This window comes from Furipterus horrens, unplaced genomic scaffold (genome assembly GCF_987537825.1).
Source record: "Furipterus horrens unplaced genomic scaffold, mFurHor1.1.pri manual_scaffold_13, whole genome shotgun sequence".
In the NCBI taxonomy this organism is placed as follows: domain Eukaryota; kingdom Metazoa; phylum Chordata; class Mammalia; order Chiroptera; family Furipteridae; genus Furipterus; species Furipterus horrens.
The window spans coordinates 22,766,943-22,784,372 of NW_028327183.1; the positions used below are offsets into that span (position 1 = coordinate 22,766,943).

The window sequence follows — 17,430 nt, forward strand, 5'->3', positions numbered from 1 at the left end:
TTATAAGATACAGGTCATGAGGTCTACCTTGAGGGGCCCAGTAGAGTAACATGTGACCAAGTTCATACTCATCTCTTCCCTCATGGAATGGATTTTGCAAATTTATACAGGGGAAGAAAGTCTTAAGTTCTAGACGTGTGATGAAAGTGACACTTGGATTCACTGGAAAATGTGACCCTCAGCCCAGGCATCTGCAAGTCCTGGGAGATGCATTGCAGACCCAGAAAGGAGTGTGGCCTCCTTCAGGGGAGGCAGTGCTCCCCTTCAGCGAAAGCACCACATGGACCAGGGCCTTCCTCTGCAGAGGTGGGTGCTATGGGCCACCCCGTCACACTGCGAGCAACAGAAGCTGTGCCTGTCCTCCAGCCACAGGGAGAAGTGAAGATGCCTTTATAAATATTGAAGAGGGAGGGCGAGCGTGTACTGAGGCCAAGCTGCTTTAGCATGCACGCCATTTCAAAGCTGCTCCTAATGGACATTTATTTATAAGCTGGTGTCCCCCACGCCCCTCACTGCTCTAATACGGCCTGAGATGCTGCTCTGAAAACATGCCGTCTGTAACGTAGCTGGCTTCACACAGTGTTATTCAGTGTGATTCATTTGTCCCATTCGGCTGTAGGAGAGGAGACCACAGCACAAGCCAGATGCGAATATGACTGTGGGCTGACGCATTGTGCATCGGGAGGACCATGCGTCCAGCCACTGCGCTGAGTCTGTGTGCAAGTGTTGGGCTCAGGTTGTCATTCTTCATGGCCTCATGGTCTCCCCTTTCCTTAGCTCCTGTTTGGACTTCATTTCCTGAAGGAGTCCTGGTTGAGCTGTCAGACAAGCCCTGGAAACCTCACTAGCCCACCAACTCTGTCTTCCTCTGCATCTCTCTCTCTCTCTCTACCCCCCACCCTGTCCCACCTCCACCCCCTCCTCAGTAACTACTATAAGGCTATCTGAAGTAACAAACAGGCTTGCTTCATTGATCTGATATAGGCTACTGAGATGAATTATTTGAGTTAATTTGTAAGGCATAATGCATTTTTGTCTCTCAAAGACTTTTACAGGCTTGTTTTATGCTGTTTGTCCATGTCTGCTTGAGAACTGGACAGTTTTTCCCTGAGCACATCTCTTTCTTTTATTGTCTCGGCAAAAGCAGCATGGAACAACCACCGCACTCTGACATTCTGGCTCTTTTCTCGAGCTTCAGGTTCTGTCGCTACGAGATCTGCCTTTCACATTATGGCAGGACAGTTTTACCAAATGAGTTCCAGTTATGACACAGATCCACTTGGGTATCCCTGATCCACAGGTGTCTGTTCATTTGGTAGAAAAAGTACCTAAGCTTCTTTTATCTAGTGGCACCACTATTCCCTAGGATCACATTATAATCTACATTCATCTTATGGAAGGAGGAAGAATATGGGGAACCCAATTCATACAAAGAATAGAACAGGTGTTACACAGTGCTCCACTCGAAGGCCATTGGTGGAAACCTAGATGCCCACCTCAGTGCAGGCTGGAAACGGTAGTTCCTGGCTGGTCAGCCTCTTCTCGGTACAATTCCAAAACTGCACAAAGGGAAGAACTAGTTTGAGAGAAGCTACTTCTCTTTCCACAGTGTTTCTTTTTATATAACATAGAAGTGATCTTTAAATTCTATTCTGTTGGTTTCTGCCTTTTAATGTGTGGGTTTAAGTCCATTCCTATTTCTTGTGATTATGGATATATATATTTGTACTAATGTCTGTATTTCATCTTGTGTTTCCTTTCTACGAAGAGTTTTTATGATTATTTTAAACTTTTTTGGAGATTTTTGGATTTACCCATTTTCTTTATATTCTGTGTTCTCCATATGTCATTTTTGTTTTCCTGCTGTTACTTTAAAAGCTAAAGTTCCCCCCTCCTTTCCTTCCTTCCTTCCTTCCTTCCTTCCTTCCTTCCTTCCTTCCTTCCTTCCTTCCTCTCTCCCCTCTGTCCCTTGGTCCCTTCCTTCCTTCCTTCCTTCCTTCCTTCCTTCCTTCCTTCTGTAGTTACTCTTGAAATTTTTATATACGTATTTTAATTTCTCTTATAAAGTATAAAGTTATTTGTCTCCTTCATTTTACCAACAGAACCAGACTCTGCATGATTTACTGGGTCAGTGAAATCCCCCCTTGGTAAAAACAAATTTTCTTGCTATTGTTTCAAATTCTTCTCTCATTCCTTTTTAAGTGTGATTTATTTGGCCCTGTGCTAATGCAAGAGGTGCACAGAATTTGAAGATAACTTCACTGTGACTCCTTGTCTGTACTGTGTTGAATTCTCATTGATTTCTGCCTTTATGAGTGTTTTGGTTGGAACCTCTAAGAAGCTGCTTAGGCAGATGGCACATTAAACAGGAAACCTGATTTCTCTCTGAAGCATTTGTAAATTTTTTTCCTGGGTTATCTGTTGAATATCCTGCCTTGATTCTGCAGAACCTCAGAAAGATTTCTCTCTTTAGATTCATCCATAAATTAAAAATAATCTTCGTGGTCATTCCTCAAGCATGATGGGACTGTTACATGTTTACTGCATGCTTTGCATTCTGAATTCATATCCATCATCACGCGGTGTGGCTGATTTCTGAGAGGCAGGCGCTCAGCCAGCCAGCCTAAAGCACCAGGAGAAATGCCTGGGTTTCCCAATGGCTTATGGGAAATCTTTGCCAATATCATTACTTTACTTTTATTTCTACTTATGAAAATTTCCCAAGTTTGTTGGTAGGTTATATATTCATTCATTCATTTCCAAATTAAGCCTTTCTTGATAGCCTACTCTGTGCCACTCACTGTGTATGAAGTATTAATGATAAAGATATAAAACTGTGTTTTTAATTTACTATAAATGTCAATGTGAATTATTGGTGTTTGGTTTTCTTTCATAGTCTCCTACAGTGTTCTTGGGAATGGAAATTGCTATAATCTTTTTGGAGGACACCCAGCAAAAATCTATCAAAATTTAAAATGTAGATATCTCTTGACTAGCAATTCTACTTCCAGGAATTTCAGGCATTGAGAATTTACGTAAAAGTTCACAAATCTAGTGAAGGATGTAGAGGGCTGAGCCGTCTGAACAGATAAGGTTTTAATAAATGATTAAAAACCCCTACAATGGACTGAACATACAGGTTGAAACTAATGGGAGTAGAACTCTATATAGATATATATTTAATTATGTGTTAATTAGGAAAAAACAGGTTGCAATATAACATATGAGCTATGAAACTATGCTTATAGGAAGACATTGTTGCCCAGTGGTTTTATATGTGTAGAAAGTATTCTGGACAGATGTGCACCAGGCTGTCGCTCTGCTTCTCTTGGGGGCAGTGGAATTTGGGAGATGTTTTCACTTGATATATTGTACACTTCTGCATTATTTGTACTTTCTTCAAAGAGCCAGTTTTCTTTTTACAGCTCAAGATAAATGTAGGTAGCTGCAAACTTCTCAGGGTAAATCAGAGTTCCACCCGCCAGCTCGCACGGGCCACCTGGGCACTGCTGACCTCGGTGCCAGGGGTAGCGGCTCTCTGTGCGTTGTCGGAGGTTTAGCGGCATCCCCAGCCTCCATGCATTCGATGTGGGCACAGCCCCACAACAAGATGTGCAGGCCAGAAGTGTCTCCAGACATCACCAGATGACCCTGCTGCGTAGAATGCCCCTGGAGCGCTGGGTGAATCTGCTGGCATGGGCCTCTCTGGTGTGTGATTCTCTACATTCTGAGGGCTGTAACGAAAATGTCTCCCTCCACCTGGGGCTCCTGCACACTGCATGAGTCCTTCCTGTGGGACTCAGAACCCTCTAAACCAGAGCAGACAAATCTTGTGTTTCTCTTTATTTTCAATTTAACCACTACTGACCTGTCACCAGATAATCAACAGGCCCCAGATCTCTGTGTTTTGAGCTACGCACCTCTTTTTGAACCTGTGCGGGGTGCGGGCACTGATTTTTCTTTTATCAGTGACTACCCTAGAGTAAGTGGTTCTGGTGCTTAACAGTTTCATTAAGAACACAGCTGTTAAATAAATATTCAAAATATATAGACCATTCCTGTTGAGAATATAATTATACAGTAAATTAGCCGATGTCCAGTATGTTGCCTTTTAAGTACATCTTTGATGTTTCCAGTACTTACATAGGATATTGGGCCTGTTTATTAAGAGTCTTCAACTGTGTATAAAACTAGAGCAGTGAAGTAATGGTGTCTGCTGAAGGATTCTTTATCATACGAATTTACCTTTAGTCATCTATTATTTATTTCAGCTATTTTATATGCCATTATAATAAATATTATGACAGAGAAAGCTTTTACGCTTCAACTTATTGTACTACTCTTTACTTGCCTGCAATCCTTCAGGAAAATGTAACCATGCTTTACCTATAGTTAACGTAAATCATCACTTACATTAGAATGAAAAATTCACTATGAAAAAAGGACTCTTTCTTCAATAGCAAGGCATAAATGCACAATCATGTTGACTGCCAAACTCCTGTGCCTTTTGCCATCCTTTCTGAAACTGTTCTTAAGCAGCAAAGTGAATACGTGGCACAGAGGGAAATTGGAAGGTTTTAGAATATTTTCACTCTCTTGTTAGTTTCTGGCAAGATAAGCATTTTTTATCCAGAGTGCAAAATATTGCCAATTACTGTCTGAACATTTTTAATAGTTTGGCTTTACGTGGCACCTAACTCATATACCAAATTAAATAAGCTGTTATCCAGTGCAATTTCTCCTTGAATCAGCCTTACAATTACCTGTAGATATTACAGGTAATTGTTTATTTTATAAATTGAGTTCCAGCAACACAAGGCACAACTTTTGACCTGTATATAATGAAGAAAGAGTTGTCATGATTTTCTTATTAGGAAATATTTGTATACTTTGGTGGGTGGGGACCGAGTTGGGAGGTTCTTCACCCAGGAGGGAAGATTGATGCCTGATAGTTGATCTGAGGGTGAGGAATGGCAAACTCAGCCCCTGTCTTTCAAGGTTCTAAAAAAGTCCAGGCCTTCGCCAAGGATCATTTTTGGTATGGTTTCCTGTTGCAAAATGTGAAATCTTCTCTAAGAGCATTTTTCTTATCAAATGCACAGTGGCATAGGGACTGGTACAAATGTGTAGAGCCAGAAGAGACTCTCAGAATCTCCTTTCTCCTGGGGTGCTCCACTAGAGAGAGCATTTATCAGTGCATCCTTCTCATCTTTGCACTTGGCCAACATTGGGCCAACTCCACATCAGACTTGCTGGTTTGGGTCTTTCCACAGAGAGGTGCAGGAGCTGGCAGTGGATGCAAGTATTTATGTACTCCTGTGTTTCCCAGCGAAGATGCGGCCCTCCACGGCCACCATTAACATCACTTAAATAATAGTGGAGAGATGAGTGTTATGAAGTCCCACATAGGATATTGATGAATTATTAAACCAGTTTTAGTTAGGTCTGTATTGCAGTTCAATGAATAATGTCATGTCAATAATATGCTCAGTGCCCGTGTCTCCTGCTGTTGTGAATGTGACAACTCCTATTTAAGGTTTCCGAACGTAAAATCAGGACTGCAAGTGTGTAAAGTGGGAGGGTGAGAGACATCACTGTAATGCAATTAAGGCCCATTGGATTAGAATTTGTGGGATGCCATTAGCAATAAGCTCTGAATGTAGATTATTGCCTTCGTTACGTCTTCCCTTTCAGGAATAGGCTTCTCTTGTAAACTCCAAATGTACAAAATAAATATGATATAAAATAGACACAAAGAAGAATATACAGGTGATGTCCATTGCTTTATAGCTTCTCAGCATTACGTGTTGATGGGTATGATGACAAGGGCACAGCGCTTTGGGTATTTCTGCAAACATGAGCTGTGGGTCAGGCCACGTCTCCTTAGGAACTGCGTTTCTGTCTTACTAGCTGTGCCACTTGAAACTCTCTCAGCCTCTGTTTTCTAGTCTGTAAAGTGGGGGGCATGATATACTTTAGAAGATTTTTCATATTACTATTACCTAAAAAGTAAATGCCATGCATATCATAGGTGTTGTTTTGTGACCTTTAAATAGTAGATGTATGTAATGAGAACTTTTTAAAGGAAACCCAGAAATAAACTACTCTCTAGGTATGAGAGAAGGGGGGGTGTGCACCCATCCCATCCTTACTGATTGGCACTTAAGTGAGAATGCACACTAGCTAATTCCCCTTAAACACTAAATCTTGTATCTGCAGTTGCATGCGGGATGCCTCCGACAGCTGAAAGAGAGTCTCTTCTGGGTGTATTGGAGGCGGGGCTCCTGGTGCCCCTTAGTCCCATATGGGTTCCTCCGTCCATCCACCTCCAACAGGCGTACTGGGTACTCCTCTTTTTGACCAACTCAACACAATGTAACAAAGACCTGTTCTCACCTGCTACTAGACTAGTACTGTGTAGGCAGTGGTCAGGCTGAGTGGAGGAAGCAGCTATCATGATTACATGAGAGCGTTCTGTCTGAAGTCTGTCCCCACTTGATTTCACCACCTGTGTCCCATAACACCCACCAGGTTCCCAGACACAGTACTCTGGGTTCATTATGGAGAGGGTTTGGATAGTGGGGGAAAGTCATCTGTATAGTCCCAGCTAATTAATTCACAGGCAGTTTATAAAGAACAATGATTTTTAAGTAATAATTAGTTTTTTGGTCACTTGAATTATATAGATGGTTTTCTATAGGCCCAGTACCATAAGATACTACCTTTTTTTTTTGTTCTTGCGTTGCTGGTAAGCACATTATGGATGTGCGATATTTCCTCTCACATGTGTTGTAGTGCTGGGGGAAAAAAAGAAGAAGTAAAGCAGAGTCCATGGAGTATGCATTTACCTTTAGAGGCAGTGTTAGCGAATGAATGAGCGAGTGAATGAATGAATGCATTCACCCTTATAAACGTTGTCTCTCTTGCTATTGACCAAGAGCAGGACAACATGCTGCCTCTATGTGAGGCAGTTCCAGATCTGGTGGTTCTCCCAGGGGCGGACCTTACTGTGAGGGTCTCTGAGTGGCAGGAAGGGTCGATGGGCGAGCAGACGAGCAGGTCACATGGACATTGTGGAATCTGGAGTCATGATTAAAACATGGTTTGGTGTGAATTGTGGCTCTTCCGGCTTTTGTCTGAGTGAAGTGTTGCAATAGCTTTCTGAACTTCGGTTTTTTAGCTGTGAAATGGGTGGTTGACAACAAATGCTCCCAGAGGGCTGCTGTGGGGATAGAGGGGACTGTGTGGCAAGGACGCGTAAGGCCAGTGTTCTGAGATGGCCAGTCATGCGTCACTCGGCCTTATCTGTGAGCGGTGAAGCAATTCGGTCCCTGTGATGGCAGTGACGATTACGACGATGATAATGGTAAAAGCAACAACAGAAGGCACCAGGCAGTGTTCCAAGTGCCTTACATATGTATCACCTCGTTTCCTGATACGGCCGGTGGCATTATTATTTCCATTTCACAGAAGAGGAAACTGAATGTGCAGGAAGGGGAAGTAACTTGTCCAGCTGGTAAGTGCTGGCACTGGATTCAGACCCAGACGGTCCAGCTGAGCCCGTGGCCTACTGAACACCTCTTACGTTCAGAACACTCCCAGAGAGTGGGAACCGGGCAACTCCAGCCTCAAGGAGGTCCTGTGAGTCTTCTTCCTCCTGCTCTGGGGTGATGTGTCCTCCTCACCACAGAGTTGCTAGTCAGACTTTCTCTGAGCTACTAATATTAATATTATGAAATAAAGAAGGGAGACCATCATTTCTAAAGTGCTTTATTACGGAAGAAGACAGTCATCACGTTTTAGCAGTGGCCTTCCTAATAATAATGACGATAGTTATGATTTCAGAGAAGGAAAACTCTGACTCCAAAAAACCTCCGCTGCCTTGCGGCATACCTCTTCAGGGGAAAGGCTAAGGGAGTAAACCCCGACAGAAAATCCGGAGCCGGAGTCCCTAAGGCGGTTTGACGTTGTAGTCAACACCGGCAACTCCTGCGGCGCACCTGAAGTCAAGCTGTATTGACTCCGTCTTTCCCTTGGACCCTTCAGCTGCGAAGAGAAGGGGGGTCTGCTGCATGGGCAACAGCAGACCCTCCATATCACCCTGCCCAGGCTCTGTAGCTTCAGCTTCACTGGAGAGGACACTCCAGCGTCATCGCAAGATGTCGATTCAACACGGGAGGAGACAGATACCGTGTCACTCCCGAGTCGGACTGCACAGCCATTCTCGGCGGTGCAGATAGACTCTTAAGAAGCTACACCATCGTCTCTTGAGACGGACGGCTGCCGACGACGACGAGTTATGATTTATGTGCCCCGTTCCTTACGTGTGTCATATCTAATCTTCACTCTAACTTGCAAGGCAAGTGCCCACTTTCAAATAGGCAGCTGAGGCCCTGAGCCTGGGAGCCCCTTCCCTGTGGTCACTCTGCCGGGGCCACGGGCGCTGGGCTGGGGCTCCCCTTCAGCCTGGCTCTGCGGTCTCTGCTGTGGGTAGCAACAGCTTTCTATTTCTCTGTTTAAATACCACACAATCCCCATATGGTTCCTTTGGTTTCAGGCGGTATCACATGTGAGTCACACTTGGCTAATTCATAGTCATGAAATTGTATGAGAGATCACTCTTGCATGACAACAGCAAGCAATCAAGGGATCTCTGCATTTACAGACTCTTGAATCACTGAGACATGTTTTGGACCTTAACAAAGAAGAGACCAAGAGGGCTTGGACTATTGAGGGTGTCAGTGAACTGTGCCACCAGCGAGTATCCCTGGGTCCCAAGGACAAGGACAGGGGTTGCTTAATTCCTCTGTCTTTCCGGCTGAGCCCGGGGTGTCGGGAGCAGGTGGGCTTCTCTCAGCTACTTAGAAGTTGCCTGATGTTTCATGTGTGAGATGCCACCTGTGCAGTTCTGTGTTAAAATGATGGGTACTAGCATCTGTATACATAATTTAAAATAAATTTACATTCCTGTTTTGCCAGCGATGATAAGCTTGTGTACTGGTGTGACTAGAAAAAAGAGTAAGGATTTAGGGAAGGGTTGGTTGAGAGAGGGATTTTATACATTTTAAGATTCAAAAATTTTAGCATAAACGTCTTTCTGTTAAAGCTAAGTAGACAGTTGCATAGATAAAGACACAGACAGAGAGATAGGAAAGCAAGCTGAGACAGACACATGGGAGGGTAACAGTTTAGTTGGGGTAGTGGGATTGTATAAGCAGTTTTTGTTCATAGAAAATTGTAACTAATGAAAGTGTGAAGTAGGAAATGACCCGAAATAAGCCTGGAGGAGGAGACAAGGCCAAGTGATGGGCTTTGTATTAATCAGTACTATTCTTCATTATATATTCCCACTTCTCCTCTTTCTGAAATGTGAGAAAAAACAGCCTGTGTCACTGCTGGATGGAAGCCTTTGAGATCCCATGTGCAGTTTTTCACATTCCGTTCCCCATACTGCAGAGGCTGATGACATTATAGGAGGTGGAGGGTCATCCTTACGGGCCCCTGGCTACCCATGATGAACATGGCCCACTAATCTGGAATGGCCATGAAACATGAGCGAGTAATAATCCTTTGTTATTTTAAGAGATGGAGGCTTGGGTTGGGTGGGGGGGCTATTCTTTACTGAAGCATGTCCTGATGGATACGGAGACTCTGTGTGAGCCATGCTAAGGAATGTGGACCATATCTTGTTAGCCATTCCAAGCTACAAAAGGATTTTAAGCTGGGACTTAGTCTATGTATTTGCTTTGCCAATCCAGAAAGCAGACTCTGGCCAAACAAGGTCAGGTGGCCTGTGCTAATTCTAATACCTCTTAATAAAAAATGCACTGGTTTCTTAGTGGTGATGGAACGTTTCTGTACCTTGAATGAGGTGTAGGTTATATGAATTTATACATGTGATAAAATGGCATTGAATTGTACTCTAAGATATTATAAGTAAAGAAATTAAGTGCATCCAAAAACTGGTGAAATCTTAGCAATGTCTGAGGTCTAATAAATTACACTGTGCCAATGTCAATGTCATGGTTTTAATGATGTCCTATGTTTACATGGGTAAGATGTCACCACTGGGGGATGCTGGGAGATGGGTATACGGGCATTCTAAGTCCCATTTCTTGAGTGTCTATAATTAGTTCCCTATCAAAGTTAAGAGCAACAACAAAAATGTCATGAATTAAACCAAAAAAATAAATAGTGATGAGTCCCGGATTCAAGGCCAGACGTGACAGAAAAGCTCACATTGGCAAATTTAGTCTCTTGCCTTCACCTAGCAATCCATATTTTATCCCTCAAAAATGGGATCCATAAGCCACCGCGTTGTCATTTAGAGCATGTTTCATGACAAATGGTTTTTACAGTTGCTAAATTTCTTACATAATCAGAAGAGCAACGCCCCCAACACACACACATCAACGCAAGCACACACGCCCTGATCCTAAAAGCTATGCTTTCCTCTCACGGGGTTTCCTGTACTGCACACAGTGTCACTACGTTTCTCAGGGTCAGCAGCAGAAGCAGCAACCTGACACTGAGGGCAGGAGGCTTACCTGAGTAATGCTGTGCGAACTTGAGTCACTGTCCCCAGGAGCCTAGTAACCCGCAGCCCGTTGATTAGTCTGTTGAACTACTTGATGGCTTGCGACCCGCGGTTCCCCCTGGATGTGTATGTTCTGGTTTTGTTCTTATTGGCAGTGGCAGCTCTGTGCTTTATTTGGAAGTGAAAGAGAAGGACCAAAAGACAATTTACCAACTGTAAGGGACACACAGAGAAGAATGTAAAGGCCCACGTGGCCGTGACATCATTTTGTTGGAAAATTGCTTTGGGGTCACCATCTGGGAATGTTCTCCTTGTTTTATGGTGGAAATTTTTACATGGTTTTAATAATATCTCATGGAGTCTTTATAGGGGGCTTGGCTGAGAGAAACAATGTCTACCACTCCTTTCCCAGCAGAATGAGTATCTGACTTTTGTCTGGTGATGCGTTCAGAGTTCTGTAGCATTCTGTGCATGGCGGTGAGTGTCATGCCCCAGTGAAGTGAGTGGGGCTGGGGCCAGAGGACCCAGGATGAGGGAAAAAGGCCCCTTTAGATGCTGACTCTGAATAACAAATCAGGTAGTTGAGCCTTTATGGGGCATAAGAATCTTCGAGAGGAATAGGTTAGCTTTTGACAGACTTGACACTCCGATTTTAACCTTCAGATAACTATTGGTTATTCAGACAGAAGGTGTGTGGGGTTTTGCTCCTTATCTGGAAGCCCAAGCTGTCTACACAGGGTACAGCCTCACTCAAGTTCATTTACTTCTCCTGGTGGCAATGTCCTACTCTGTAGGACGAGGGGCATGGCCTTGCCTCACTCTGGGGGCCTCCAGCTCAAACATTCCCTGATCTCAGGAAACTCTAATAAAACTCGAGTTTCCACTTTGCCCATTTCCTGGGCCAAGTTAAACACTTCTCATCCTCCTTTCAAAATCTGCTTGTCTGTGCATCTGCCTCCATTCTCTGAGTGGATATCTACATCGGCCAACACATTTGCCACTGATATGCTGTTGGGTTTGGGGAAGTCATATAGTCACTCTCTGTCCCCTTATTAGACGTGACCTGGATCCTCTAGGATGTAACAGATCTAGTCTGCTGTGGTCTTCAGGGAAGACCCTGGCTTATCATTAACACTATGTCAACCACCATGCTGCATGGTAGTCTGCCCAAACCACCATTTGCTGGGAGTGGCATTAGGGAAAGAATTTGACATTTTATCTCTTTCTAGCTGAATTTACTAAATACTTTCTTCCTGACAGAACGTTAGGTGCTTTACACTTATTCTTACAATTCTGTGAGTAGATCATTAATATTCACCTTTTACAAATGAGGAAACTGAGTCTCAGAAATGTTAAATGGCCCGAAGTCAGAATGTTCCCAGCTGCCTCTGCTTGATGTTTATTATTCAAAGCTTGGGAGCTGGGTTAGAGTCCAGGACCCAGGCAGCCAAGATAAACTTCTACAGAGCCATTGAGCATCTCAGCAGTGTGTGTCCATCCCTGGACAAGACAGTTCGGGTGGCGGACGTCCTCAGCAGTGCTGTTTGCATTCCCTCTTTATATCGTTACCATGTTATTCTCCTTAGTCTACATCAGCATCGCTGTCTAGACAAGAATTCCCAAGTTAATCATTTATTTTATGGGGCTCTTCTTACCTGACCAGGTAGGTGACCTGGCATCCTGTCTTTGTAGGAGATAGGTCTAAGAAGTGATAGTATGTGATTTCACACCTCTGAAATCCAGCCACACTTGGGAATGCCCCACAAACACAAGGCAAGTCTGAAAGGCAATGCTGATCTTTGAGAAGTGAACTAGGAGGCTGTCCAGTAGAATATGATTCCTTCAAAACTTGGCTGCTCCAGCCCTTCTAGGTTCTTTCCAGGAGCAAACCTGGACTTTTGTATGAGATGGACCGGAGGTCAGTGCTTGCTACCCTCACTTCTTACCTTTGTGATCTCTTAGAAGATGCCACATTGAAAAATGGGAAAATATAGCCCATCTCTCAGGTGTGAGGATGAAATGAGATGGTGCATGTAAGTGCCCGGTCCATGTAGACTCTGAATAGACAGTAGCCATTATTAACGTTATAATTATCCACATGCCTCACCTGTCTATAGAGTTTTCTGGGTTACTAAACCAGGGGGATCCCGGCCAGTCATGATCCATCAGTATAAATGACGTTTGCCTGCTTTTATAGTTTTTATATGTGAATTGTCTTTAATTTTTGATGCAGTCTTGGTGGAATCATTTCAGAACCCAGATGTATGGCAACTTTTGAGATTAAAATGTTGTCTGCTGAATTCTTTCACCAGCCACGCTGTGTCCTGGTGTTCCCCATCATCCTAGGTTTTTAGGATGCACATTGAGAGGAGATCCATGAGCCCAAAGACCCTCAGGCGCCTGTTCCATGCACTGCATGAAACAGCATAACCCTCAGCCTGTAGTTTTAGCAGAGTCCCAGCCTCACATCCTCCCTAAACTTGGCAGTAAAAGCCCTGTTCTTCCATTCATTCTGATGATTTATATTCTCTCTGGGTGTCTAATATTAAACAGGGGAATTCCGACATGTTCCATAACACATTTACTGTAACTCGATACCATGAACTAAACTTGCTGTTATTTATCATTTCTTTTTATTTTCTCTCATTCCAGCATAAAGCCAAGGTGGAAGCAATGACCCTGGACCTTGCTCTGCTCCGTAGCGTGCAGCATTTTGCTCAAGCGTTCAAGGCCAAGAATGTGTGAGTGTTCCAGTGGAGGGTTATAGATCATAATATCTTACTATTGTAATGTCTTTATCAGATGAACATAATTGGGAGAATGTGAGGCTGTTGTGTTGTCTTGGCGTCCAGGCAGGGGCTCATTTATATTGGCCCTGTTAAGGTGCACCATATTTTCTTAACTCTCGTTATGAGATGTGCCATCCATCCAGTAACAGTTTCCCAGATAAAAAGAAAAGACACTGTTACAGCACCAGTAAAAGTGGCTGATACAAGCCAGATGACTGTAAGATGCATCCTGATTATAGACATCTTTGCAGCCTCAGAATCGAGGGAAAGTACATTTTAATTGCATTCGGGAAGAAGAGACCTCCGCTATCCTGTGCTGCAAGGGGGCTGAGAGTGAGAGTGTGCGAAGAAGGTTCTGCTGTTTTGCAAACCTGCGATGGTTTTACGTGGTGCGTGCACGTGGCTCCGCAATCATGGACTCCCATCTTGAGAAACTTGCCCCTTTTTCTTCATTCTTTTTCAGTATGTCAATATGCCCGAAGGAGGAAGCCTTAGCTAGGGGCTGGCAAATCTTTATCCCGTCACATGTTAACCTCTTTCTAACAGAGAGAGAGCAGGCTTCAAACCCAAAGCTGAGGCAGTCAGGGTGGTTAGCTCCATTTTAATTATAATATTTTGTTTCCAAGTGTTTGTTTTTACGGTTCTCTCCTATTTTTTTAGGGCAGGCAATACTGGTTTCTTATTTAACATAGTGGTTTAAATTTCATTAAAAAGTAACTTCATTTAATTTTTTTTTCCAGTGGGTTGAATTAAACATGAGCATTAAGTTAATAATAGTATAGTTGGTGCCAAGGATAAGATAGTTCCAAAAGTGGCACCAACGTGACCGGATTTGCAGAACACTGATCAAAGGACACGCTGTCTTCAGGCTCAGTTAGGATCACCAAGCAGACGATGGATGTAAGAGGAGGTATCTGAAGCCAAATGCTCATGTGGTACAATGTAGGCATGAGCCCTCAGTGCTGCCCAGTGTCCGGCTCTTCTCGTGTCTCCCTTCATTTCTCACTCAGCAGTTCTAGATGGTTAAGAAGTCTCGAAAGCCCTTTCTGGAGCAAGCAAGCGGCTGGAGCCCTTGAGGTCACAGTACTAAGTTAGAGTCCTTAGTGAGAGCTGCACCGTCCTGTTCCGTGCAGGCTGTGTGCACCAAGGGATGCTTGGACCACACCCCCAGCATGCCAGCCGGCCTGGGGGTGCCCTGCTGCGTGTGCTCTCAGTCGCGTTTGCTGGCGTTCGCTGCCAGCCCGGCCAGAGCTCTCAGAGAGCCCCAAGTCTGGGTCCAGCAGTAGCTTTGAAGACATTTGCTCATTAATAGTGTCACCATTCATTTGTCCACACGTGCATTCACATAACACATTCAGTGAGTGTCTGCAAAGCCCCAGGCACGTGTCCAGCCTTTGGGAAGAGAGCGGTGAGCACTGGAAGCCAGTTATCCTGAACAAGCCACGTCTCAGCTGTCAGGAAGCACTGTTTTATTGCACATGGCCGGCTCTTCAAACCCATGTTTCTGCGGTTGTTTGACAGGGAGTGATAATAACAATGACCACAACAGCACAGCTGCAGCTCAGTTATTAGGTGCTCATTACAGGCCACGTATTTGCGAACCCTTTGCGTGCATCTTCTGATTTAATTCTCCAAACCACCTCTATGGTGGGTGTCATTCATTTGCTGTTGCACAGAAGCAGGAGGTGGGACCAAAAGGGCAGGCTAGTTCTCTGAAGGCAGCGGGCTGGGAAGCAGAGGTGCTCAGATCCCACGTGGTTCCTCACACCAGGGCCCCACCTCCCCGCCATGCTGAGCTGTCTTCCCTTTGAAACGTGGTGGAAGCAGAGATCAGAGAGCGTGACTTTCCCAGGGTCGCCAGGCAGGTTGGCTGCAGAAGCAGGGTTTTGATCCAGTTCTGACTTTTCTGCTCTCTTCCTGACACCATGCTGTTCTAGCTGGAGCTTAGATGTACTACTGTGTCTTCCCACTCCCCGCATTCTGTGTCAGACCGCACTGGAAGTGAGCAGTTCTGCCGGGGAGAGCCAAGTGTTACATAACAGCCCCATCTTCCCAGTCGTAATAGGACCATTAGTTTTTCACCATTAAGTAGTTAAAAAATCACCAAATTCTACTGCCTTTTGTAATCACAGACCCACACTCTGGGAGGAAGCTTATCACCCATGTTGCCTTAATCTTAGATTTTAACAAATGACTCTGACTTTGTGTACTTCTAGGTTCAGAAAAAAGGGAGATTTTCCTTTAGCAAGCCCTGTACCACAAACCTCTTTTTAGATGTCTCTCGAGAGTACAGTGTTCTACATGTTTTAGGGAAATATTGTGGTGGTGAAAATATGCATAGAAAAGAGAGTGATTTTAACTTTTGAAATGCTGCCAACGTGAAATCTCCCACGGATAGGCAGATGACAGTGTAGTACTTACAGGTCTTTAGATTCTGAGAACTGTCAGAAGTGAATTTAAGTGCTGGTGACCAGGCTGCCAAAAAAACATGTGTAGCTCTATTCGTATAATCACCTCCCATTTTTAGACATTAAAACTTCCTTGGGCATAAAACATAATGACAAATGAAAGAATGGCTGCCAGTTCAGAGCCAGTCTCTTTTTGCGCTGGTGGACTGAGAGGAAAACCCTTCACGTTTAAATTCCGTGCGGATACCCCCATTTAATATTCCGGTTTAAAGCCGGTCTGTGAGCACCAAGAAATGTCTCAGGCTCCTTTTTCCTGTGTGTGTTCCTGGGTTCACGCTCCAGCTCAGTGTGTTTTCCCACACTGGGATTCACAACAGATGAGAGAGCCTACTTCTAAAACAGGTAGAAAGAAGTATGGAATGCAAACCACGGAGAAAGACGCAGCTCACAGGGCTCTGGAGCCGCCCTCCATGTGCCCCTCCTTGGAGGAGCTGTGGATAAGCTGCTTCTGTGATACCTGCTGCTTCTTCCTTTAGGGAGCGTAGTGTCGGTTTCAGAACGAGCACTGCTAGTATGATTATGTAAATTCACAGCTTCTCATCAACTTTTTGTTTATTTTGTGCAAGGCAATGTGCTAAACACTTATGTATGAATTCTGTCTTGGATTTCTCACGAAAACCCTGGGCATTGGTCTTTTTTATCTCTATTTTACAAATTGAAAGGCTCCAGCTTTTCGGGGGGTGGGGCAGAATCTAAATGACTTTCCCAAGTTTAGCAAGTAGTGGATTCCAAAAGTTGAATCTGAGTCTGTCTGAACTCAAAGTGACCTTTCTTTTCTTTTTCTTTTTTAAATTTCTTTTTTTTTTAATTTATTTATTTGTTTTATTTATTTATTTATTTATTTATTTATTTATTTATTTATTTATTTATTTATTTATTTTTAGAGAGAGAGGAAAGGAGAAAGAGAGGAAAAGAAACATCACTGTGTGGTTGCCTCTCACTCGCACCCCCAACTGGGGACCTGACGTGCAACCTAGTCATGTGCCCTGACTGGGAATCGAACCAGCGACACTTGGCTCACAGACTGATGCTCAATCCACTGAGCCACAACAGCCAGGGCCCGACTTTTCTTTTTGTGACGTCTCATATTCTAGTCATATTTTTCAGTGTGGATTTCTGTATTGGTATGTATTACCAAGTAATGTGTTACTTTGAAATTTAGTGGCTTAAAACCACTAAAACAATAAATATTTCTGTTCTCGCTCCCTCTTTCAGTTTGTTTAAATCAGGATTTGAATAAGGGCAATGCATTGTAATCAATAGGTTTTCCCTCAATTATTTTTCTTTTAAAAAATTAATGCAACATAGTATTTGTTGATGGCCCAGGTTGTCCTCTAGTTTTCTATAGTCTGTACTTGAATGATTGCATATTTGAGCTATCATTTAACATGTTCTATTGTCATTTATGTGTCCTGTGAAATGGTAGATAACTCCAGAGGCTAGAACAAATTCCTGTTTAAGTGTTTTAGCGAGCATAGTTCATAGGTGGTGGGGCAATCGTCCATCAAGAGGATACGTGTGCCTGGTTGCTAAAGCTTGTTTTCTTCAGGCTCAGCTCCCCCTGACGCACCCATTCCTCTGCCCACTCTTTGTCTGCCCTCCCCCATTTTCACTAATTTATCGTGTTATTCTTCGC

The 17,430-nt window shown here is 43.8% G+C and overlaps 1 protein-coding gene across 1 annotated transcript in view; it reads left to right on the plus strand.

Annotated features, from left to right (window-relative positions):
* WWOX (WW domain containing oxidoreductase) overlaps nucleotides 1-17,430 on the plus strand; it is a 907,032-nt gene that overhangs the window by 223,912 nt on the left and 665,690 nt on the right. The window contains exon 6 of the mRNA XM_090260500.1: nucleotides 13,190-13,278. Coding sequence (XP_090116626.1) covers nucleotides 13,190-13,278 — 89 coding nt within the window. The remainder of the gene's footprint in view (nucleotides 1-13,189; nucleotides 13,279-17,430) is intronic.